Genomic DNA, 25,642 nt, shown 5'->3' with positions numbered 1-25,642 from the left:
TATTCCAGTTCACTATGACACAGAGCTACCAATGTATCTTCTACAGTAGCGGTGCTCAACCTGCAGCTCAGAGGACATATATTGCCTGCCAGGGTATTTAATGTGGCCTGTTGTCTGCTTTACTGCTTTATTTGAAGCCAGAGTATCCAATACAGGTATATATTGTTCTCCTAGAATGCTCCTCCAGTCAGAGTCTCTTTCTCACTCTCTCTCTCTCTCTCTATATATACCCCTGGTGCTGCAAATGCAGGAGACAACCAGCCTGTGATTGGGAGAGCAGTGAGCAGCTTAAAGCCTGGAGCTGTGCGCAGCCCGAGGCTTTGAGCAATGGTGGTGAGTCTGCAGGCTGGTTCTGGGAATAGGAGGCTTTCAGGGGCAGGTTGGCTTTGGAACGAGGAGAAGGAGATGAGAATCGCACTGTGGAAAGAAGGCAATAAAATCTGGATGGCAAAGGTGAAATGTGAATCGGGCCATGATGAGTGGGGGGGGAGGAGGGGTGAGGAGTATGATAGTTAGGCCCTTGGGTTGTTTCCTCTAGCTTTTATTTCATTTAATTTTAAAAAATGAAATTGTCTTTAAACAAATTGCATTTAAAATTTAAGTGTCTCTGAAAAAGAAAACTTGGCCACTTCCATTTCAATTTGAAATGTTCTTGGTGAGGTCATTGTGCTGGTGGATATCTTTTAACAAGTTAACCTGTGCCCAGGGCAAGTTTTTGCAAGATTAGGTGGGGGTGGAAGGCCTGAAAATGTTAGGGCCTGCCTGTTAGAGCAGGAGATGCAACAACATGATCACAGCTCCACAGCAGCCATTATTGCCAGCTCATGACTCCAAAATTTCAGCTTGCAACCCCACTTGGTGTCCCAACTTTCACTTTGGAAAGCACCGTTCTTAGGAGTTAGCAAAAATGCATCCATAACTGCAATGATTCACACTGAGGATGGTGAAGTTTGATACAAAAACAATCCAAACAAATAGAAAACTTTAGCGGATCGCTTATCCTATATTCTTGTACCCAAGGTTCAATGTTCCTTGAAGATGTGAAAACCTTTGTACAATAATAATAACCACAACTCTACAAACAACAGTGATTGAACAAAATCAGAGACACACAGGAACATGATAGACATGTGTATTTTGGTCATAGCGTGTTGTGTCAAAGAACAGCCAGGATATATTCCCATTCTCAGACCATAATACAAACACAGAAACCACCTCAGTGTAGTAGATTATGTAATTATATATAGTAAGAGAGTTGTCATCTCAAGAGTCCCATAGCTTATTATGTTGTACAATTGCACTAAGGACATCTGGGTATATATAATGTAGAGCCAGAGCAGCTATTCTGTTTGGTGGCCAGCTTTTTCAAATAAATTGAAAGAGATTATGACAAGTTACTTGTTTACCTGAGCTTTATGTTACTTGTGGTATCCATCATCAGCAGAGAAGAGAACTGCTGATGTAAATTTTCTTTGTATCACAATCAGACGAACATTTTGGGATGTACCCCTGCAAACCCACAGATAAAATTGTTCTTGATAATACTAGAAGTCAAATGGCTGCAGAGTTACATCACTGAAGGAAATATTTACAGCACAAAGAATCTCATACTTTGTAATGTCAGACAATGGACTACCATTTCCCCAAGCATATTTGAAATAGTTTAGAGCATCATATGGATTTATCCATACCATCAGCTTCACCAATAGTGAAAGCATTTCTGTAAAAGAATGATGATGTACAACTTGTACTTCTGAGCTGTCATTCAAAATGGTTTAGTTCCATGTGAACCCCTCGTGGGAAGAAGACTGAGAATGTGTTCCTTACTCTCCTTCACACTTGAAAAAAGTGAGGGAATAGAGGAATGAAAATGGCTGCAACAGTAATAAATATCATAAAATACCAGACCTTCAACCAGGACAGCTAGTTTGAATTTGAGACCAAAGTTATTAAGGACAACTGGTGGAACAGACATCACATTCAGGGTCCGTTCATTCAAACCAAATAAATGTGGTATAGTGAAAAGAATAGACATGTTCATTTCTACTCAGAAGCAATCTTATACATAGTTGATGTCGTGATCAGCTCAGTCAAATAAACTTGAGATAGCATTTATAAGGAGATCCAGATGAAGATCTTATTGCTAAATCAGAGCCTATCTATCAATTTTTGCTTCTCCTCATCAAAGTCTGAGAGACCACATGCAGTATTAGAATTCACAATCACCTCCACAGGAGCTGTGAATACAATCATGTAGACAAATGAAACTACCAGAGTGGTTGACCCTGTACAAAAGAAATTGAAATCAGAGACTTGTTTGGAACTGGGTTGGATTGCTGAAATATAATATGGCACATAGAATCAGGGTGTTGGGAGGGAGTTGAAGCATAAGAGAATGCTTTTGACTGTATAGTATACTAATGAGACAGGAACTTATGAAATGTCACATAATCTTATTCTTATTGGCAGGCTAATGACAAGATGAAGCCACACAAAATTGTTTCTGAAATAAAGTTAATGTTATGCTGATGCTGTGAATCAGAAACAAAAACAGAAGTCGCTGGAAAAGCTCAGCAGGTCTGGCAGCATCTGTGAAGAGAAATCAATGTTAGCGTTTCGGGTTTGGTGAGCCTTTGGGCTCACTGGACCCAAAATGTTAACTTTGATTTTTTTGTCACAGATGTTACCAGACCTGCTGGGTTTTTCTAGTTTTTGTTGTTAATGTTTTTCTTACTTTAGCCAAGCCTGTAAATATGTCTTAAAACCATGATAAGACCAAAAATATTGTGGAGATATCAGTTCTTTCACTACTTTGCCCAAGTAGCCAATCATCAGGATGCAGGTCTAGAAAATCCTGGAGAGAAATCACACTAGAACTTGATTTTGTCCTCAAATAGTTTGTATACTTTGCATTTACCAGCTGGAGTCGCCAGATAGTGATTAGGAACAATAAGTATAAATTTTCTCCTTTCTTCAGCTGCAAGACACTGAAATGTCATTTCATCCAAGATCAATTAATTGAGCTAAGATGGTAGTTTGAGCCTGAGATGTGATACTTAGATTTCATTTCAAAACTGTACAATTATAAACTTAATTATTGGGGAGTTGTTTTGATTTTTAAAGTTGTCAAGGATAATTAAGATAAAGTAACCAGTTGAAATATCAGTGCACATGGCCACAAAATGATCAGTAAGTAACGCTGCCATCTGCCAAAGACTAAATAAATTCTGTTACAGCTATAAGCAAATACCAATATCATTGTTATCAGAAGCAATGTATAAGGGAACCAGCTGAGTATTGAGACTGTACATTGCCTTGCCAGAACACTGCTCCATCAAGTGGAAGGCAATACTTATAATTCCTCATGGATAGTTCTCACAGTCAGACAAGCAATGACTTTGATAGCAATGGTATTGGAAAAGGCATCATTAACTTTTTATTTCAGGGCATATTTTACAATGGTAAAGGCACTATATAAATTGCAAGTTATTGTGTCAACTTCTGTGAATGTCCCAGAAATATTTCATAAAGTTTCTCCTGGTTTCTTGTCATAACTTTGGTAAAACTCCAAGGGATAACTGTCCAGTTATGGCCCAAATGCTGTTTCTCTGAGGTTTCCATCAATCTTTCAGCCTATTGTACAGCAAGGATCAGGAGAAACCCATGCAGAATTTCAAGAACAGTAAATAAGATTGAAGATTTCTCATTTCTTCTGTCTTGATGCAGCCCAAGAAAATGAAGCTCAGTTTCTCAGAGTCTGTTCAGACAGAAAACTCTCCAGGCACCAAGATTTTTTCCCAGTCTGATCCAGAGATCATTATTGTGGGCTCTGGCGTCCTTGGATCTGCGTTAGCTGCTGTCCTTGCAAGGGATGGAAGGAACGTGACAGTGATCGAGAGAGACCTGAAGGAACCAGACAGAATTGTTGGAGAGTTGTTGCAGCCTGGGGGATATCGTGCATTAAAAGCACTTGGTCTTGAAGGTATTAAAAACGCACTCGAGACTGGCATATTAACTTGGAATGCTGATCAATAATAAAGTCCCATGTGCAGCAGGGAAATGGTTATGTGAGTGAATAAATAATCCAGATGTACAAAATCTTAGTTTAGCTGGTGGCAAATGTCCAATCAGTTAGTTATATACATGTGAAACAAAAATAGCTAGAATCAGTAATGGCAATCATGTACTGACCATTTTGTTGTAAAAATCATTAATTCTTGTCCTTTAAACAATGAAATCTTCTGTCCTTAGCCAGTTTGACCTCTATGTGTCTCGCAATCTTCAGCTCTCTAGTGGACCATGAAATCCCCTCTGAGCTGATGGAGCAAGCCACTCAGTTGTATCAAAGACTGCTCGAGAATGCAGCTTATCACTACCTCCTCAAAGCAATTAATGTGGCCTTTGTAGCAATGCCTATGTCCTGGGAAAGAATAAATAAAATTAAATCAAACTAATGGCAAGTTTAACATTTTACTTTGAAGTGTGAATTTTTGTTGCCTATTTATAAATGCAAGTAATCTGGGTGGGTTCAGCAATATGTCAAATGGAAAGTTGATTAATGTTAATGTTTGAAATGTGTTAGAATCAAAACATTAAATAATATGTCTCTAAGTCGCTGATTGGTCTCTTTGTACTTTCAGCTGCCCCCACCCCAAATAAAAACTATCAACTTTGATGCAGTCTGCAGCAATAGCCTGAAGGATACACCTTGACACTCAGGTCAACCTGTGTCCTCATCCTATGGGTATCAGGGGCAATTATATTTTAAGAAAGAAAACGCTGTTAGACTTGCAAGATAGGATTATTTAAGCAAAAATGTGTGGGCTCAGTTGATTGCTATCCTGAAATCTCTAGCAATTTTAATTTGAAAGAAAATAAGGCCTTTTTAATATAAACATATTCAGAAAATACTGGTATGCATAATTAGTTGCAAGCATTTAAGAAATAAGAAAGGGATGATCACCTTATTGGAATTGCATTAAAGACACCCTAATGGTCAGAGGGAAATTGAGAAACAAATTTGTAAGGAGATTTCTGTTACTTGTAAGAATAATAGGGTGGTTATGGTTGTGGATTTTAACATTCAAAACATTGAACATATGGGACTTCCATAGTGTTAAGAGTTTGATGGAGAGGAATTTGTTAAGTGTGTGCAAGAAAATTTACTGATTTAGTGTGTGGATGTACCTACTAGAGAAAGTGCAAAACTTGACCTACTCTTGGGAAAAAGGCAGGGCAGGTGACTATTTTCTTCCATCACTATTTTAGTTTTAAAATAGTGATGGAAGAAGATAGACCAGATCTAAAAGTTGAAGTTCTAAATTGGAGAAAGACTAATTTTGACGGTACTTGGCAAGAACCTTCAAAAGCTGAGTGGGGGCAGATGTTCGTCGGTAAAAGGATGGCTGGAAAATGGGAAGCCTTCAGAAATGAGCTAACAAGAGTCCAGAGACAGTATATTCCTGTAGGGTGAAAGGAAAGGCTAGTAGGTGTAGAGAATGCTGGAAATCCAGAGAAATTGAGTTTTAGTTAAGAAAAAGAAGGAAGCATATGTCAGGTATGGACAGGAGAGTTTGAGTGAATCCTTACAAGAATATAAAGGCAGTCTGAGTACACTGAAGAGAGAAATCAGGAGGGCAAAAGGGGACATGAGATAACTTTCACAAATAGGGTTCAGGATAATACAAATGGATTTTATAAATACATTAAGGACAAAAGGGTAACTAGGGAGAGTATAGGGCCCCTCAAAGATCAATAAAGCAGCCTATGTGTGGAGCTGCAGGAGGTGGCAGAGATGCTAAATAAGTGTTTTGCATCAGTGCATACTGTGGAGAAGGACATGGAAGATATAGAATGTAGAGAAATTAGACTAGACTAGACTTAGACTAGACTTACAGTGTGGAAACAGGCCCTTCGGCCCAACAAGTCCACACCGACCCGCCGAAGCGAAACCCACCCATACCCCTACATTACCCCTTACCTAACACTACGGGCAATTTAGCATGGCCAATTCACCTGACCCGCACATCTTTGGACTGTGGGAGGAAACCGGAGCACCCGGAGGAAACCCACGCAGACACGGGGAGAACGTGCAAACTCCACACAGTCAGTCGCCTGAGTCGGGAATTGAACCCGGGTCTTCAGGCGCTGTGAGGCAGCAGTGCTAACCACTGTGCCACCGTGCCGCCCACTAGATGGTGATATCTTGAAAAATGTCCACATTACAGAGGAGGGGGTACTGGATGTCTTGAAATGCATAAAAGTGGATAAATCCCCAGGACCTGATCAGGACCTGTACCCTAGAACTTTGTGGGATGCTCGGAAAGTGATTCCAGGGCCCCTTGCTGAGATATTTGCATCATCAATAGTCACAGGTGAGGTTCCTGAAGACTGGAGGTTGGCTAACGTGGTACCACTATTGAAGAAAAGTGGTAAGGAAAAGCCAGGGAACTATAGACAGTGAGCCTGATGTCGGTGGTGGGCAAGTTGTTGGAGGGAGTCCTTAGGGACAGGATGTACATGTATTTGGAAAGGCAAGAACTGATTAGGGATAGTCAACATGGCTTTGTGCATGGGTAATCATGTCTCACAAACTTGATTTAATTTTTTGAAGAAGTAACAAAGAGGATTGATGAGGGAAGAGCAGTGGACATGATCTATATGGACTTCAATAAGGTGTTTGACAAGGTCCCCATGGGAGACTGGTTAGTAAAATTAGATCTCATAGAATACAGCCATTTGGATACAGAATTGCTCAAAGATAGAAGACAGAGGGTGGTGGCGGAGGGTTGTTTTTCAGACTGGAAGCCTGTGACCAGTGGAGTGCCACAAGGATAGGTGCTGGGTCCACTATATTTTATCATTTATATAAATGATTTGGATGTGAACATAGGAAGTATAGTTCGTAAGTTTGCAGATGACACCAAAATTGGAGGTGTAGTGGACAGTGAAGAAGGTTACTTCAGATTACAACAGGATCTTGACCAGATGGGTCAATGGGCTGACGAATGGCAGATGTAGTTTAATTTATATAAATGCGAGGTTCTGCATTTTGGGAAAGCAAATCCTAGCAGGGCTCATACATTTAATGGTAAGGTCCTAGGGAGTATTGTTGAACAAAGAGACCTTAAAGTGCAGGTTCATAGCTCCTTGAAAGTGGAGTTGCAGGGAGATAGGATAGTGAAAAAGGTATTTGGTATGTTTCCTTTATTGGTCAGAGTACTGAATATGGGCATTGGGAGGTCATGCTGTAGATATATAGGACATGGGTTAGGCCACTTTTGGAATATTGCGTGTAGCTCTGGTCTCCTTCCTATCAGAAGGATGTTGTGAAACATGAAAGGGTTCATCAAAGATTTACAAGGATGTTGTCAGGGTTGGAGGATTTGAGTATAGAGAAAGGCTGAATAGGCTGAGGCTGTTTTCCCTGGAGTATCAGAGGATGAGGGATGACCTTATAGAGGTTTATAAAATATTGAGGGGCATGGATAGGATAAATAGATAAAGTCTTTTTTCTGGGGTGGGGGAGTCCAGAACTAAAAGGCATAGTTTTAGGGTGAGAGGGGAAAGATATAAAAGGGAACTAAGGGGTAACCTTTTCACACAGAGGGTTGTGTGTATATTGAATGAGCTGCCAGAGGAAATGGTGGAGGCTGGTACAATTGCATCATTTAAAAGGTATCTTGATGGGTATCTGAATAGGAAGGATAGAGAGGGATATGTACTGGCAAATGGAACTAGATTAGATTGGGATATCATGTCAGCATGGACAAGTTGGACTAAAGGGTCTGTTTCCGTGCTGTCCATCTCTACGATTATTAATTGTGGGAAAGGGAAAGATCAGTCTCCCATCCATTCTACATTACATCAGCCGCAGTGCACTATCAAGGCTTCTGCAGAACTCAACGTTCCTAAGAAAGACAGGTGAAAATTAAAAACAACAAAGAAATCCCTCTATTCTTTTTGTATTAAGAATGACTTTTATGAATATTCCATTCACTGACCAGTACAAAACATATGCTGCTTACATTCAATCCATTGCTTGACAGATTCACATTTAAAGCTTCTAATTGTGTAGCCTGCCTTGAGGCATAACCATTTTGATCCTATGTCCTCCAGTTCAAAAAAGAAAAAGCACATTTTAACTAAAAATATTGTTTCCTATGGGGCAGTGCCATTTTCAAGATTTGAAACACATTGCTTCTTCATTCTCTTTCCTTCAGTGGAAAAGAAAATGGTTTCCAGTGGAATCATCCAATTTATTCTTCCCTCTAATGCTGCAATTCTTCTTTAGATTTCTCTACTTTCTCCTCAACAAGGTGCTGTTGAAGGTCTTGATGCCCACATCATAAAAGGTTATGTCATACACGACATGGAAAGCAAGACAGAGGTGGAAGTCCCTTATCCTCTGGATGAAAGCAATCAAGTGAAATATGGGACAGCATTTCACCATGGACGTTTCATCATTGGTCTCAGAAATGCAGCCATGGCAGAACCCAAGTAAGCATTCCCCGTAGACCCACGGTTAGATTACTATGCCTGCAAATTTTATTCTGTCAACTGATAAAACAGTCTTATGAAATTTAAGGATAATCCACAATAAGTACAAAAATGTATACAGTTTAAAGTCGGAATAGAGTAATTGGTGAAGCTGGCTTAAAGCAGAGAATAAACTAATTTGCCCACTGTTATGTTGCAGTGTGCGATTCATTGAAGGAACAGTGACACACTTACTGGAGGAGGATGGAAAAGTCACAGGAGTTCAATACAAAGAGAAAGAAAGTGGTGATATAAAGGTTTGTAGGTTACTGATCTGAAGTGACATTTCTCAGTTGAGCATGTCCTTTATTTATGCAATACCAAGTCATGGACAGCACTACGGAACATGGAAGTTACATAACATTTTTTTTGTCATCTCTAAAAGAATACCAGTTAATTGGGGGTACAATACTAACAAACATAGCGATCTAATGGCTTGTGCCCAGTGAGTGAACACACACTGCTAAATTCATGAATCTAATTTTAAGTTTGTTGCCAATGGGTGGTGAAAGTTCCAGGCCTGTTCCAGTTGCTTCGGCTGCCAGTGAATGCTGCATCCTCCTGGAGCCAGGGTGAGAAGGGATGGGATGGTCTCCTGATCTCAAAGTTGTTGCAATCTTCACTGTCTCCCATTCCTATGGAGACACAACAGACATTGGAACCCCCAGAAAGGATTTTAGTGAGGAACAATTTTAGCCTGAACATCACTGGATGTAAGCCTGTAAACAAATTCCCACGCACAAGAGCCAGATCTACAGACTCAGTGTGCAGAATTTTCATTTAACTGGTCTACAGGATTTCCCAGCATGCAGAAAAGTATCTGACCTCAGTGATTGCTATTCCCCCATAGCCCAGCCTGACTGACAATCTGATTGACTGGCAGCTAGGATGTCACAGAAGGGATCTGGTCACTGATGGCCACAACATCAGGGACTGTGGGAAAGGGTGTTGCCAGTGGGCTGGGAGTGGGGGTGGCGGCTGGGTGTGTGCATTCGAGGAGGAGGAGGAGGACTTCGACACTGTCCTATCCCCCCTAGTCCAGGAACTCCCCACATACGTTCGAGACACTAGCCACGCCCTCCACCTCCTCCAAGACTTCCGTTTCCCCAGCCCCCAATGCCTCATCTTCACCATGGATATCCAATCCCTCTACACCTCCATCCACCATGACCAGGGCCTCCAAGCCCTTCATTTTTTCCTCTCCAGATGTCCCCAACAGTACCCTTCCACCAACACTCTCATTCGTTTGGCCAAACTGGTCCTCACCCTTAACAATTTCTCCTTTGAATCCTCCCATTTCCTCCAGACCAAAGGGATAGCCATGGGCACACGTATGGGCCCCAGCTATGCCTGTCTCTTTGTTGGCTACTTAGAACAGTTGATCTTCCGTAATTACACCGGCACCACTCCCCCCTCTTCCTCCGCTACATTGATGACTGCATTGGCGCCACCTCGTGTTCCCGCGAGGAGGTTGAGCAATTCATCAACTTCACCGACACATTCCACTCTGACCTTAAATTTACCTGGACCATCTGGACCCTCCCCTTCCTGGACCTCTCCATTTCCATTAATGACGACCGACTTGACACTGACATTTTTTACAAACCCACCGACTTCCACAGCTACCTGGATTACATCTCTTCCCACCCTACCTCTTGCAAAATGCCATCCCGCATTCCCAATTCCTCCACCTCTGCCGTATCTGCTCCCAGGAGGACCAGTTCCACCATAGAACACACCAGATGGCCTCCTTCTTTAGAGACCGCAATTTCCCTTCCCATGTGGTTAAAGATGCCCTCCAACTCATCTCGTCCACATCCCGCACCTCCACCCTCAGACCCCACCCCTCCAACCATAACAAGGACAGAACGCCCCTGATACTCACCTTCCACCCTATAAGCCTTCGCATAAACCAAATCATCCGCTGACATTTCTGCTGCCTCCAAAAAGACCCCACCACCAGGGATATATTTCTCTCCCCACCCCTTTCCGCCTTCCGCAAAGACCGTTCCCTCTGTGACTACCTGGTCAGGTCCACGCCCCCCTACAACCCATCCTCCCATCCTGGCACTTTCCCCTGCCACCGCAGGAACTGTAAAACCCGTGGCCACACCTCCTCGCTCACCTCTATCCAAGCCCTAAAGGAGCCTTCCACATCCATCAAAGTTTTACCTGCACATCCACTAATATCATTTATTGTATCCGTTGCTCCCGATGCGGTCTCCTGTACATTGGGGAGGCTGGGCGCCTCCTAGCAGAGCGCTTTAGAGAACATCTCCGGGACACCCTCACCAATCAACCACACTGCCCCGTGGTCCTACATTTCAACTCCCCCTTCCACTCTGCCGAGGACATGGAGGTCCTGAGCCTCCTTCACCGCCGTTCCCTCACCACCAGACGCCTGGAGGAAGACCGCCTCATCTTCCGCTTCGGAACACTTCAACCCCAGGGCATCAATGTGGACTTCAACAGCTTCCTCATTTCCCCTTCCCCCACCTCACCCTAGTTCCAAACTTCCAGCTCAACACTGTCCCCATGACTTGTCCGGACTTGCCCTACCTGCCTAGCTCCCTTTCCACCTATCCACTCCACCCTCTCCTCCCTGACCTATCACCTTCATCCCCTCCCTCACTCACCCATTGTACTCTATGCTACTTTCTCCCCACCCCCACCCTCCTCTAGCTTATCTCTCCATGCTTCAGGCTCACTGCCTTTATTCCTGATGAAGGGCTTTTGCCCGAAACGTTGATTTTGCTGCGTGTTGGATGCTGCCTGAACTGCTGTGCTCTTCCAGCACCACTTATCCAGAAGGAAGAGAGATTAACCAAGCTGGGTATTCCGTGGTCAGTTGGGAGGGTTGCTGAACTAAAGTGAAGTTTGGTGCTGGTGGTGGAATCGGTCATCTCAATGGCAGAGTTGAAGACCTTAGATTTTATTAGGCGTGGGATGGGATAGGAACTGGAGGCCTTAGGATGGTATGAAAAAGATGTACAAAATTAAAAATTACACGACATCAGGTTATAGTCCAACCGGTTTAATTGGAAGCACTAGCTTTCGGAGCACTGCCACAACCACCTGATGAAGGAGCAGCGCTCCGAAAGCTAGTGCTTCCAATTAAACCTGTTGGACTATAACCTGATGTCGTGTAATTTTTAATTTTGTACACCCAGTCCATCACCGGCAAGTCTAAATCATGATAAAGGTGAATTCAGAATTTGGGTTGAGCAAACTTGAAGCCCAGTGTAATGCAATTTGATAGGGTGTGTTTTTGGTGAGGTGAGGAGAACAAGCTAATGTGGTGTTTCAGGGACTGAAGACAGTATGGTGTTGGCTGGGGAATTGAGGCCAGTGTGGAAATAGTGGCCTGACCATAGAAGAATTGAGGCCAGTTTGGGGTGGTGTTGCTGATAATGTGGAGGATTGAGGTCTTTCATATTTCTAATTATACACTTGCACCTTATCTTGCCATAGTATTATGACAACGATATGTATGGTGTTTCAAAGTGCAGTTTGTGGGAGCTATTAATCACATATCACTTGAAACATGATGTCAGTCTGATATAATTGAAAATGTATGGTTTCTCAGCGCTGTAAGTGAGCCAACTACTGAAAGAAACAGTAAGAAAGAAGTAAAGAATTAATCTGCACTTTTGAACTTTTTATTGAGAGAAATGGCAGTTCATTTTCCATTCCTGCTACTGTGGAATTGAAAGAACACAAAATATAAATTAAATTAAGAAAAGATAAACGAATAGGAAAAGCAGGAGTAATCGGAAAGTGACAACTCCCTAAATCTGGATTAGTAGCATGGTCACAGTGAAAAAAATCTGAAAAACTGAGAGCATCCTAAGGATCTCAATAAAACTTTGAAGAAATCCCACTACGCATTTGCCAAGGTTTTACTATCCTCAGTTTTAACAATGGTTATTGGCAAGTGACACTGGATAAATGCTGTTTTTTAACTCCTTTCTGGATGGTACTTGAAAGATACTGTTGGATGTGTATGCTGTTTGGCATTTCCACTGCTCCAGAAGAAAATCAGTTCAGGCAATGTGAGATAGTCAATGGTCTTCTCAGAGTTGGAGCTGTTGTGAATATCTGCTAATCTGTGGATGTGGAGAAATGATGGAAGAAGCCATCACAATCAGAATCCTAGCAGTAGCAGAAATGCAGTGAACAACAGATGTGAGAACAGTGCAATAGTTTGTTGGAGTCGTGAACTATCTAGAAAAGCTCTTGCCTAACTTGTCGTCAGACAATGCACCTCTGCACAAGCTCACTGCTACAGATGCGCATTGATATTGCACACAGAACACGAAACATATTACACAAGAATCAACTAATGATGGCAATGCCAGTGTTGACGTACTACAGTTCCTGAAGAAGGGCTTGTGCCCGAAACATCGATTCTCCTGCTCCTTTGATGCTGCCCGACCTGCTGCGTTTTTCCAGCAACACATTTTTCAGCTTTGACGTACTACAATGCCAATGATGAAGTCACCATGCAGTGTGATATCATTGAGACAGGACTTGGAGCAATCATAATGCAGCAAGACAAGCTGTTGCATTTGCATTGCATCAACAGCATTAACATAACCTGAACAATAGACAGCCAGATAGAGAAAGAGTGGCTGGTTATTATCTTTGTCAGCATTTAATCAATTCATTTGGGAGAGACAAAACAACAATAGAATATTGAACACACGCCACTTCAAAATCTCTTTTTCACAGTGCTTCTAACTCTTTCAAAGCATCTGCATAGATTGCAACTTCATTAATAGAGATACTATCAGGACATGACAAAGGAGGGAAACAAATATATATTGCTAACATACTGTTGAGAGCAGCACTCTGTTACGAAGTTTGAGGATATTAATACAAAGTGTGAAATCTTCTACCATTCAGTGAGGAACAACAGTTTGACAATGCCTGAAAGTCATCAACCCAGTAGAGACATTTAATCTGGAAAACAAGGATCTTGCTCAAATCAAACAAATCAATCAACAAGACAGAACTCTCCAAATGCTGCAGGAAATAATGATGAAAGAATGTCCTGAAAGCACCATGTACCCTGCTGTTGCTAGAAGAGAGTATTGGGCTTCTAGAGACAAGGTGGAAGGCCAAGTTGACACCTTGTGCAGAGGAAATGGTGTAATTGTCTCAGATATTCCAGTGGCCAATGGGCATCTCTCAGAGCAGTGAAGCCTGGAATTGAATGTCATGACCAAGCAGAATCTCTGGGTTAAGTGATTCCAGACTAATTGCCTGAGAAATTCAGTTTTCTGATAGGCAATTCCCTTGGTATCTGAAGTTCTCTGAAAGGGTCCAATGAAGTCAGAGAATTCCATCGAATCCCGACAGTGTGGAAACAGGCCCTTCAGTCCAGCAAGTCCACACTGACCCTCCAAAGTGTATCCCACCTAGACCCATTCCCCCATTTACTCCTGACTAATGCACATAATCTATGCATCCCTGAACACCATGAGTAATTTAGCATGGCCAATTCACTTAAGCTGCACATCTTTGGATTGTGGGAGGAAACCAGAGCACCCAAAGGAAACTCACGCAGACATGGGGAAAACGTGTAAACTCTACACAGACAGTCGCCCCAAGGCTGAAATTGAACCCGGATTCTGGCTCTGTGAGGCAGCAGTGCTAACCACTGAGCCACCGTTTCACTGTTCAGAGGATTCTGACTCTCTTAAGCTTAGTAGTTACAGGTAACTGTTAGAGGATTTAAAAACTAGCCTTACACCTCACAGCCCCAAAGTCCCAGGTTTGATTCCAGCCTCAGGTAACTGTCTGTGTGGAGTTTGCACTGCGTGGGTTTCCTCCGGGTGTTCCGGTTTCCTCCCTCAGTCCAAAGATGTGCGGGTTAGGTGAATTGGCCAATCTAAATTGTCCATAGTGTTCAGTACCTTCGTCAGAGGGAAATTGGTCTGGGTGGGTTACTCTTCTGAGGATCGGTGTGGACTGGTTGGGCCAAAGGACCTGTTTCCACACTGTAGGGAATCTAATCTAATCTAAAAGAACTATTGAACTGTCCTCCCAATTTACCAGTGGTCACACCTCAACCTCTCGAACTGTACATCTCTGAGCTTTTACATCTCTTGGATCTTTATCGTTGACTCATCGATCAGATCCCCCCTTGCCAACTTTCCCATGCTTCCTTAACTAACCTGTTGGATCCAAAACCCCACTCCCTTCATTGTCCTGACCCACACATTTCCCAAATCTGACACCACCATTGCCTGTTGCTATGGCATTCAAAACACTGCAATGAATGACAATAGTCCTTAATTTAGAAGTAAAGAATTCAGTTATTTCATAAAGGATTGGGAAAGGAATGGCAACATTATTGCCTCGTTAATATTCAGGAGTAAGTCTACTTAACCTCCACTGCAGTTCCGCAATATTACGATCAACCTTCCTAAGAAAAGGGGCTGATACTGCACGTAATACTTCAGCTGCGTTGTCACTGGTGTTCAATACAATTGAAGCAAGATTTCTTTGCTTCTGTCCTCAAATCTTGATAAATGCTAATCATTTACCTGTCACATTGCTAATAGCACTAGCAAGCTTTCATTGATTCATGAACAAGAACACCGAGATCCTTTTGTAAACCAACACTTTCCAATCTCTCACTATTTAAGAATTATGCTGCATCATTTTTCCTCCTGCTAAATTGGGTAACCTCACACTTAGAATTGATAAAGTGTGGAGCTGGAAAAAGCACAGCAAGTCAAACAGCATCAGAATAGCAAGAGAGTTGACGTTTCAGGTAGGGACTTATTCATAATATATTCTATCTGTGATGTTCTTTTTTGAGTTCTGAAGAAGAGGTATATTTGACTTCAGACGTTAATTCTGTTTTTCAGACTCCACAATGCTGCTAGACCTGCTGAGTTTTTACATCACCCTGTGTTTGTTTCAGATTTCCAGCATCTACAATATTTTGCTTTTATTTATGTTTTCTCTGGATCCATATTCAAATCATTAATGCAGATTTTGAATATTATGAGGCCCAAAGCACTAATGTTTGCAATACCTCATTGGTCACAACTTGCCAACATGAGCAATGTTTCCTGTTTCAGAAGTTGCTGCTGCATACAAACCTTGAAGTCTGCACAGTGGCAGGAAACATTAGAGGGAATATAAAACCTGGGAATTACTTATTCATTTGTATATTCTGGTCTCTGTCTGTTCTTCAATCCTAAATCCATGATAGCGTGTTACCACCAATCCCATGTGTCATAATTTTATTTCCTAATCTTCTTTATCAAAAGACTTCTGAAAATATGACTGCGGTATTGTTCTAATCACAGGAACTCTATTGCCCATTGACTGTGGTTGCTGATGGACATTTCTCCAAGTTCAGGAAAAACTTAGTGAAGAACAAAGTCAATGTCTCATCACATTTCGTTGGGTGCATTATGAAGGTAAGTTATTCAAAAACAAATTGCAGTGCATTTTCCTGCATACCCCATCTGGCTAAAATTATACATGATAAATTTTGTTTCTGTATGTTTTTCTTCAGTGGTATTTTCCAAACTAAATTGCTCATTGCAATGGTGACATCATTCCAAAAAGATTTTATACACAAATTGCTATTAGTCAATTAGACTCCCTACAGTATGGAAACAGGTCATTTGGCCCAACAAGTCCATACTGACCTCCCGAAGAGTAACCTACCCAGATAAATGCTAATAGCACTTGCGCACTTTCAGTGATTTATGAACAAGAACACCTAGATTTTGTAAACCAACACTTTCCAATCTCCCACTATTTATAGTTTCCAGTGGAAAATGCCTGATTGCTTTCTTCTTCTGCAACTGAGCAGGAGTGTCAAGTATCATGCTAAGTATTTACCCTCAGCTGTCTGGTGAATGGAACCAGAGTGCTGGAGGCTGGATACTTGAGGATGAGAATATGTTTTGCTCTGTCAATGTCACATGATCCTCGTTTTCTCTCCCTGTCAGCTTCATGAAAAGTTGAAGCCACAGTGAGATGTTTCTTAGTAAAGTTGGTGTTTTCCTCACCTCAGCAACCTCTTTAAATATTCTGTATTAGCACCATAAGACCAAGAATATTATATAGTGGCAGTGAGTGAACAATAAGATATGGAAAAGTAGCTGATATTACCAGAGAGCTTTGAGTATGTCACAGGCCAAATTAAGTATAAGTGTGGCAAAGTTGATAGTTTCCCATTGGAAAATGGAAAACAGTAATGACCATTTCACCTTCCTGACAAAGGCAACTGGCTTTCCCAATTTTATGGACATGTTGTTGCTCCCTATTTTCTGTCAGGCACAAGGGATAGAACCTCTGTTGCACTTTCTTCAACATAACCTATCTGCTTCAAATATTAAACTGACCGTGGCTGCATTTGCCATCATGAAAATCTGGCATAAAGTTTCACATGCCTCTTACAGTAAGCTTCTTTTATTCACTTTAATGGATGGAAAATCAGGCAAGTCCCGATAAAGAGACAAGACTTCATCATCAGACTTTCTTGTAGCATTCTGTCTGAGTGGTGAAGCTAAAGAGTTATCCTGTCTCTGACAAGCTGAAAGGTTGGCAGCCACAGGTACTGCTCTAGCAATGGCAGAGGAGCCCAAGAAATTTCACACTCCCTCACTATTTGTTTTATTAGATCATGGCAAATTCTTCAATCCGCTAATATAGAGAAGCCAATCAAATTTAATGAGGAAATAAAATTGATGTACACTTCAAACCAAAGAAAAACATGAAGTTCAGTGCCACACCTTTCCTGCTGTGAACTGACTCTCAATTGGTGCCTGTAGAAATTGCCTTGGTCATTAGGGTAGGATTTAAGTAAAGAATAATTGGCTAATCCTTAAGGATCCTGAATGGGTGTATTCAATTCACTGTGGTTACCTGTTGAGAATTACAAGAATTGTTCAAATAGTAGTGTTTGGTGAGTTATTTTCTAATAGTTGCATTCTAAGGCAACTACATATATTAAAGTCAACAATAATGCTTTACACTGTTCAATTTTCATAACAAAAGATACAGATCAAGAAACTAAACAACTAATTCCACCACTTTACTAATTTCAAAGGAAAATAGTGTTAAACTAGAAATGTAGCATAGGACTACTATTTGTTCTCTATGTTTTAGGACTCACCACAATTCAAACCGAACCATGCTGAACTTGTTCTTGCCAACCCTAGTCCTATTCTTATCTATCAAATTTCATCCAGTGAAACACGGGTATTAGTGGACATCAGAGGGGAAATGCCAAGACGCCTTAAAGACTATATGATTGAGAAAATCTATCCGCAGCTTCCAGGTACAATTGCATGTCTTTTTTTATGAGAGTTGGAATCTTTTGATTTTCCTCCTCAGTGCTCCTGATGTGCTTAAGTCTTAAGCTACTCGTGGCTGAGGGTGTGAATTAGTAACTCACACTAAGGTCTCTATCAATTGTCATCTGGTCTCACACCCAGCATACCCTGGGGTTTAGCATCATCTATCAAAACAGAGTCAAAAAGTTCTACAAAAATTCCAAGCTTAGCAACAAACCTAGTCTTTAAAAGCGCAAAACAGCAAGTTAACATGCACTTTGCACAATTATATCTCCTTCATAGAAACAAATGCATAGGAACATATGAACAGCACACATCTGAATTCTTGATGTAGAGAAAGAAAGGCAGGATGCATTTATGTTGGCCCTTTCACAGCTCAGGACATCACAAAGTACTTCATTGCCAATTAAGTACTTTTCAAGTGGCGTCACTGCATTCATGTTGGGAAAGTGTGCTCTAAGTGGATGAAGCTGTTAAAGAGTGCAGTTTCTAAAATAAAATTAATTAGCTAGCTTTAAATTTCAGGGATCTGTGCTGATTACCTTGCAAAAAATTAATCTTGTGCAGATTCAGCACAACACAATTAATTGCGTCTTATTTAATGTTTCATTTGGTTGTGAATCCATTTAGTCGTAAAGCCCATGATAGTGTACTAACGACCATGATCATAATAACAAACCAAGTCTTGAGAGTGGAGTTCAGCTAAGATTCATTACATTATTTTTCATATGGGCTGCACAATCACTAAGAGTGGATGCTAATATCTCTTCAACAGAACATATAAAAGAGCCATTCCTACTGGCAGTTCAGAATGATCGTCTGCGGACAATGCCAGCAAGCTTCCTTCCGCCTTCACCAGTGAATAAACCAGGTAAATACCATTGATAAACAAGGTTCTGCACAAATTAGTACTCAATTTAGCGTGTTCTTTATGTATTCATAAGCTTTATAAATTTGTTTAGATCCAAACAGGACATTTGTATCTTAATCTTGAATCATTGAGGTAGACATTTGATTTACCATCTAGGCATTATATTAGCCTGGGTAAGAACACAACATGCAGGAAAGAGAACTGAACGGGAAAATTCACATGTCATTCGAAGGAATGCCACTTAGCTTTGCTTATATTCATTGAAACAGAAGAAAAATTGTTTAATCACTGTAAATTATGTGTGATTTCATCAGCCTGATTTTTCTCCCAATGCTGTGTCCAGATGGTAACTACTTGAGATGTTCTTCAAAAGAAAAACCCAAATTAGCCTAGTATTTTTAGCAGCCATATTTGTAAAGCAAAAGTCTCATACAAGTGTGCTCCAAGCATAGCTTTATTTAATTTTTTTATGTCTGAGTAATAATTTTGTTTTCATATTGATTAAAGATTTTATGACAATCAGGTGTTTGTCAGTCACTTTGATCAGCTTTGCGAAAAAATGAGTCTGATTTCAGTCTAATGTTTAATAATATTTATTTTCTGCAGAGCACCATTAGATATAATTCATGGTGTAACAGCCCTGACAATAAAGGCACCTTTACCAAGCGGTGAAATCTCTGCTTAGTGAAGTTGTCGTTAATATTTCGGCAAAGCACTCACAACAAACATAAAGATTCTGGAATCTCTGGGTTAGAAGAAGTTATAAGTTTGATTTGCATTCAAGATTCCCTGAACTTCAGGAAGAAACCAGTTTTAAACTCCCAACAGAGGATATTTCATACGTTCTTGCATTTCGCTTGAAATCCTCTCCTTATCCTGTCAGAGGCCTAACCAAAAACTCTCACGTTTTGATATAGAATTCAATAGCTAACCATTACTTGCTGAACTAAAGTTAATAAGACTTATACTCATCTACAGAAATGTGGTCTATCTCATGGTATTCCAATATAACGACCAGTGGAGGGAAAACAAATCACATTTAAACACTTTTTATCTTACTTTAATCCAGCAGTTGTTTAATCTCTTCTCCAGGTGTGCTGCTTTTGGGTGATGCTTATAACATGCGCCATCCTCTCACAGGGGGTGGGATGAGCGTTGTACTGAATGATGTAAGGATATGGAAATATCTCTTGCACGACATTCCAGATCTCCATGACAATGAAGCATTGCTAAAGGTGAGACTTTTGAACATCCCATAAAAGTTATGGCAGGAAAATCAGTTGGATTTTCACTCCACCTGTTGAAGGAGCAGTGATCTGAACACTTGCAATTTCAAATAAACTAATTGGACTATAATCTGGTGCCATGTGACTTCTGACCTTGTCCACTCCAATCCAACACCGGCACCGTTGCATCAGGTTTTGAATGTTAATGAATGATTGAATGAATGTGTGAGGTAGGAAGCTGAATCAGGTGGGTAAATGGTTTTGTGGGTAGCATGAGCAGGTTGGTGGGTGGGTAGACAAACAGGAGGCTGGAAGAACACAGCAAGCCAGGCAGCATCAGGAGGTGAAGAAGTCAACATTTTGGGTATTAACCCTTCTCCAGGACTACACATGGATGAGAGGGTAGTCAGGCTAGGTTGGGTCAAGAGGGCATTTGGGTGGTACGGGTGGGGGGGGGGAGGTGTAGTCATGGCAGATTGGGGTGCTTGAGCAATTGGGTGGTCAGAAAGGGTAATCAGATTGGGGAATAGTTGGAGATAGATTGGTAGGGGCAATCAGGTTGAGGGAATAGTCAAATCTGGCTGAGAGTAGATGGCAAGGTAGTTGGGTCGGATCAGCAGTCAATTGGTCAGAAAGGGCTATCAGAGAGAAGGGTCACTGGATCTGAAACATTAATTCTGCTTTCTCTCCACAGATGTGGTGAGACCCACTGAGTTTTTCAAGCAATTTCTGATTTTATTTCTGATTTACAACATCTGCAGCTCTTTGATGTTTTTGTTTAGTGTGTATTCCAGGAGTGCTGGGAGAGTAGATGGTGGGTTGGGCAAGAGTCAGGGGATAATTGGGAGTCAGTTCTGTAGTTACCTAGTGATTAGTCCTAATCTGTCTAACATCTCCTGGGTAGTTACTTGGATAAATACATCAGCACAGTCTGAATTCTTTGAATCAGAGACTTTTGCAGAATGAATTGCCCAATAGAAATGTGATAGGAAATTCCAACTTGGGTTCACCAGTCATGATTGTTAAATGGATGTCTGGTCCAACAATCCAGAAGTTGAAAGATTTGTTCCGTAATTATGAAGTAGACTGAATGCACCCCTTGCACACTGAGTTTGCAATGAGTGCACACTGTGTGAGAGCAGTCTGAAAATAAGTTTTACGCAATCATTTATGACTTTATGCAGGCCAAGAAGAAATTTCATTGGACACGGAAGAAGTCCCACTCATTTGTAGTGAATGTCCTGGCTCAAGCACTGTATGAGCTATTTGCTGCTACAGATGGTAAGCTCAGACTCTTGGGAAAGATCATATAATAAGATTTGATTGAACTGTTGTATACTGTGCTACTGTAAAATGACCACCTTTCATTGCAAATCCCTCCATGGGCTTGGAGGGATTTGTCCCTCCCTTATATCTCTGTCACCTGAGGTATTCACAACTCCACTAATACTGAGCTGTTGGGCAGCCCTGATTTAAATAATTCCACCCTTAAACTTCTCCATTTCTCAGCTTCTCTTGCCACCATTAAAATCTCCTTTCATACATGTTGGCCACCAGCTTTAATATTCTCTTATGTGGCTTAGGGTAAAATTTTGCTTTATAATGCATTAGGACATTTTATTGTATAAAAGGTGCTACATAAATAATTGTTTAAAGTTACATTGTACATTATCTAAATTTAATATGGTCGTGTTAATAATCTGTTGAGTTTAGTTACATTTCTCCAATAGAAATTTAATTAGTATCTGTACAAAATGCACATTAATGCTATATATAAATGTATATAAGATTTCATTTTATTGCATTTAATTACAGATTCCTTGCATCAACTCCGGAAGGCTTGCTTTCATTATTTCAAACTGGGTGGACAGTGTGTGACAGGACCAGTGGGTCTCTTATCAGTGTAAGTCTGAATGCTGGAAAGGGTATGCTTTATAAAAAAATTTGTGAGGCATTTTTCTCCATATTGTGCATGGAGAAAGGCCACCATTATTAGATTACAGTGTGGAAACAGGCCCTTCAGCCCAACAGGTCCACACTGACCCAGACCCACTCCCCTACACCTAACACTACAGGCAATTTAGCATGGCCAATTCACCTAACCTGCACATTTTTGGACTGTGGGAGGAAACCCACACAGGCGCAGGGAGAATGTGCAAACTCCACACAGTTGGTCGCCTGAGGCGGGAATTGAACCCAGGTCTTTGGGCCTGTGAGGCAGCAATGCTAACCGCTGTGCCACCGTGCAGCTAATAATTTAGGGGATAATTTACTGTCCTCAGCAAGAGTCCATCATTCAAGATGAAATTTGGCAGTACCTCCACTAACCCAGGATCCAGATGGGGAGATGGCATCCAGGATTGGGAGGAGACATCTAGAGCAAATGCCAAGTACTTCAATTGGGCAGAGAGTCCACTTGAATGAGGAAGCCACTGCCAACCCTGGCAGGGTTTGCTGGGCAGCTCCCTCCCAAATCCAGATGACCCCTCCCACTTGATCACATTGCCCATCTCTGTCTTCAAGTTTGTCTTCACGGAGAGGGGGAAGCTGGATTAAATTCAACCTCTGCTTCATGTATGTTTAGTCAAGAAGAGCTTTCCGAATTAGTAGTGGAACTTACCTCATCTATCTCAAACAATCCTGCATTAAGAGGAGTCCTTTGATAACGTACATCTTAAACAGGTTGTAGACATGCAGGTACAACAGTTACCCCTTCAGTGTTCCTGTGGTAGTGATGGATAAAGCCTGCCAGAGTCCCTTCATGCACTTCACCTTTCAATCACTCCCGCCTGCATGATATTTGGGTATCGGTGCTGATTTAGGTTCCCACCCAGTCTCATTAAATTCATACCAAACAGTTGACTAAGCTGCTGAAAATCACTACCTAATATTGAGACAATGGTTACTTCGTAGGTGCTGGTCACTTTGGTCTCTTGAAGAAAAATCAAAACTTGATTGCAAGTTAATAAAGTTCTTACTCCTTCATTTTCTATCCACCCCACACCACTGATGCCACAGGTGAATGACCAAGTCCAGGCTGAAAGGTGATAACCTTCTCAGTCTGCTATGAACAACTGTTGGGTTTCTATTCAATAATTTTATAGAACATAGGAGGAGATCAAGATTGCATTTTAAAAATGCATCTTTTATGATGGAGGTCCAATCACTGCAACTTAATGAAGCACAAATAGTAAGGTTCTCATTACGTTGAAACAGGGAAGATAAGAAGAAGTGATAATGTACATTACTTCTACAAAATTATGGAATCAGTTATTAATGTGGATGCCAGGAATAGATTTACAAAGAAGGGTAGTTTTACCAGGCAGGAAACATTATGAAATGGAAATGTGACTCAATGTTGTAATACTCTAAAGATAATGCTGCAACATCTGCCCCACACTTGAGGAGATTTGAAAAACTATCTCTTACAATTCTTACCTGTGACTAATTGCTGCCTTATTTTTTGTTAGGCTATCTCCTGAACCAATGACTCTGATTAGACACTTCTTTGCTGTGGCACTCTACGCAGTCTATTTCTCTTTCAAGAGAGAACCATGGTACATGAAACCAAGAGCGTTGTTGAATGGTACTGTCATTGTCTATCGGGCATGCTCAGTTATTTTTCCACTCATTTATTCTGAAATTAAATACCTTGTTTACTGAATAACATGAAAACCATAAAACAAGGAAGAGCAGAATATCACACTGAGCCTTTGCAGTAGATGGACATTACCTCATTGTTGTGTCTAAAGATTGGTACTGTTGTCTAAAGAGTCAAGACCCCTCCTGTGGCCAATTGAGTAGCAGAATGTTTGTTAATATTACAACATGCAGTTATGTGATAAAACTATGTAACTGCAAGATACTTAACAAGCACATGTTTATGGTGTACATAAAATGACTTGTGTCATTTATTGCAAATCAAACACACTTGAAACAGCGTTGAATCTGGCTTTTGGCACTCAACTTGCCACATTGCTGTGAATGATGCGCTTTCATTTATCATTCCAATTGTTCAAAGTCAAACATCAATCTAAAACATTTGAAAAAGTTATGTCCCCAAACTGAATGGCTCCCCAAGTAGGGGAAGAGGGGTGAAGAGAATAGAGAGAATTATCTTTACCTGGCTGCATTTAAACAACATATTGTTTGTAATAAATAGAAATTACATTTGCCTGATGATTTCACTACTGCCAAAATATCCCAGCTTCATCAAATCAGATCTCAGACACTGATCATTCCTTCAAGGCAATGTGGTCTCATAACTTCTTATTAAAAGGTGGGACAATATTAAGACCAACATGGTGCATCACTGGAAGTAGGATTTAGATTTATAGGTGCTATTCGACTTGGTGTTATGGACAAGTTTCACTAATTCACAAAGAGTTAACTCTGTATGGTGATTGGTTTTCGAAGGGACTGTAAAAGCCAGTGGAACCAGTGTTTCATTAGGAAGAATAACATTCGATCAATAATAATCGAGTTACAGCTGCTGGGCTGAAGCTAGAAGCTTAAAAAGGCAGATATAAAGTGTGATCCAATAGGCAGGCAGAAAAAAAATCAATCATTTGGTGGGTTTCAAAGTTTCCTCTGTAAAATGATTGTTTATGTGCCTACATTTTACTTACTTTATGTACATATATTTTTGAGGGGTAAATTATTTACAGTACTGATTTGTAACTGCTAAATGTTACTTGTTTCCAAATTTACTAAACACTGCAGGCACATCGAGAGAAGGCTAAATGAATTTGGTGTAATTTGTGTTCTGCAGGGTCAAATATATTTAGATTTGGTTTTGGATTTTTTTTTGCATCACTGGTTGATAAAATGAAACTTAATTTGTGCCAAACAGACCACACATATTTTCCCTGAATAGCATCTTCTTGGTCTAATGTTTGCATCTGAAATTTGTAAACCATATTGAAATGTATATTATGTACAACTGTAAAAGCAGTAATGAACTTGCCCTGATGATATTTGTCCATTATCTTTAACTATTCTACCATTAATACTATGGATGTTAATATACAACATTTGATTAAAAAGTTTATAATTTGTCCAAATGTTGTGCTGAATGTGTTTTTCTTTTGTATATGTACCTAAGAGCTGCATTCAGTATCATATCATGAAATTGATTGTGCTGTGGTCATGATTTGAAAATGAGGTAATTATATGGTGATACTGTATGCACTGACTCTGGAATATGACACAATTTTTCAAGGGAAGATGGGATGGGAGGAAAGGGGACTCGACTCAGCTTTTATTCAGTGCCTACCAAGTTTCCTAAGGAGCTTGTCCATGGGTTGGGAGAAGGAGAAGATAATTTGTAAATCCCCGATCCTGAACAGTCTGACGAACACTAGTGCAGTGATCCAGTTCGAATTGGGCAGAAGTTAAGGATTGATCTTCCTAAACTGAGACATTTTGGCACCAGGGGAATTTTGCTGCAAATTATGTGAATGGGCCTCCATTTAACAGCTTGGCCACTTCTGTACATATTGAGATTGTTATGTCCTCTCCAGTGCAAGGCAGTGGCAGACCCCAACATGCCTACCAATTATTTCTGTTGCTGGTGATATGCAGGGAGATCTCACCTTCTGATTTCATTCATTGCCATACTCATTCTGGCCCAATTAGGATAATTACATCAGGCGTTAGAACTTACCCAGGCAATGCGT

General features: G+C 40.8%; 1 protein-coding gene across 1 annotated transcript in view; it reads left to right on the top strand.

Annotated features, from left to right (window-relative positions):
• sqlea (squalene epoxidase a) overlaps positions 1-24,975 on the top strand; it is a 30,321-nt gene extending 5,346 nt beyond the window's left edge. The window contains exons 3-12 of the mRNA XM_060824261.1: positions 3,727-3,982; positions 8,319-8,499; positions 8,699-8,795; positions 15,864-15,977; positions 17,680-17,851; positions 18,643-18,738; positions 19,831-19,973; positions 21,149-21,245; positions 21,780-21,867; positions 23,435-24,975. Coding sequence (XP_060680244.1) covers positions 3,727-3,982; positions 8,319-8,499; positions 8,699-8,795; positions 15,864-15,977; positions 17,680-17,851; positions 18,643-18,738; positions 19,831-19,973; positions 21,149-21,245; positions 21,780-21,867; positions 23,435-23,627 — 1,437 coding nt within the window. The 3' untranslated portion in view covers positions 23,628-24,975. The remainder of the gene's footprint in view (positions 1-3,726; positions 3,983-8,318; positions 8,500-8,698; positions 8,796-15,863; positions 15,978-17,679; positions 17,852-18,642; positions 18,739-19,830; positions 19,974-21,148; positions 21,246-21,779; positions 21,868-23,434) is intronic.
• Positions 24,976-25,642: the final 667 nt, after the last annotated feature.

This window comes from Hemiscyllium ocellatum, chromosome 4 (assembly GCF_020745735.1).
Source record: "Hemiscyllium ocellatum isolate sHemOce1 chromosome 4, sHemOce1.pat.X.cur, whole genome shotgun sequence".
In the NCBI taxonomy this organism is placed as follows: Eukaryota; Metazoa; Chordata; class Chondrichthyes; order Orectolobiformes; family Hemiscylliidae; genus Hemiscyllium; species Hemiscyllium ocellatum.
Note: the sequence above shows the minus strand (reverse complement) of the source record. Positions and strands in the feature narration are given on the sequence as shown.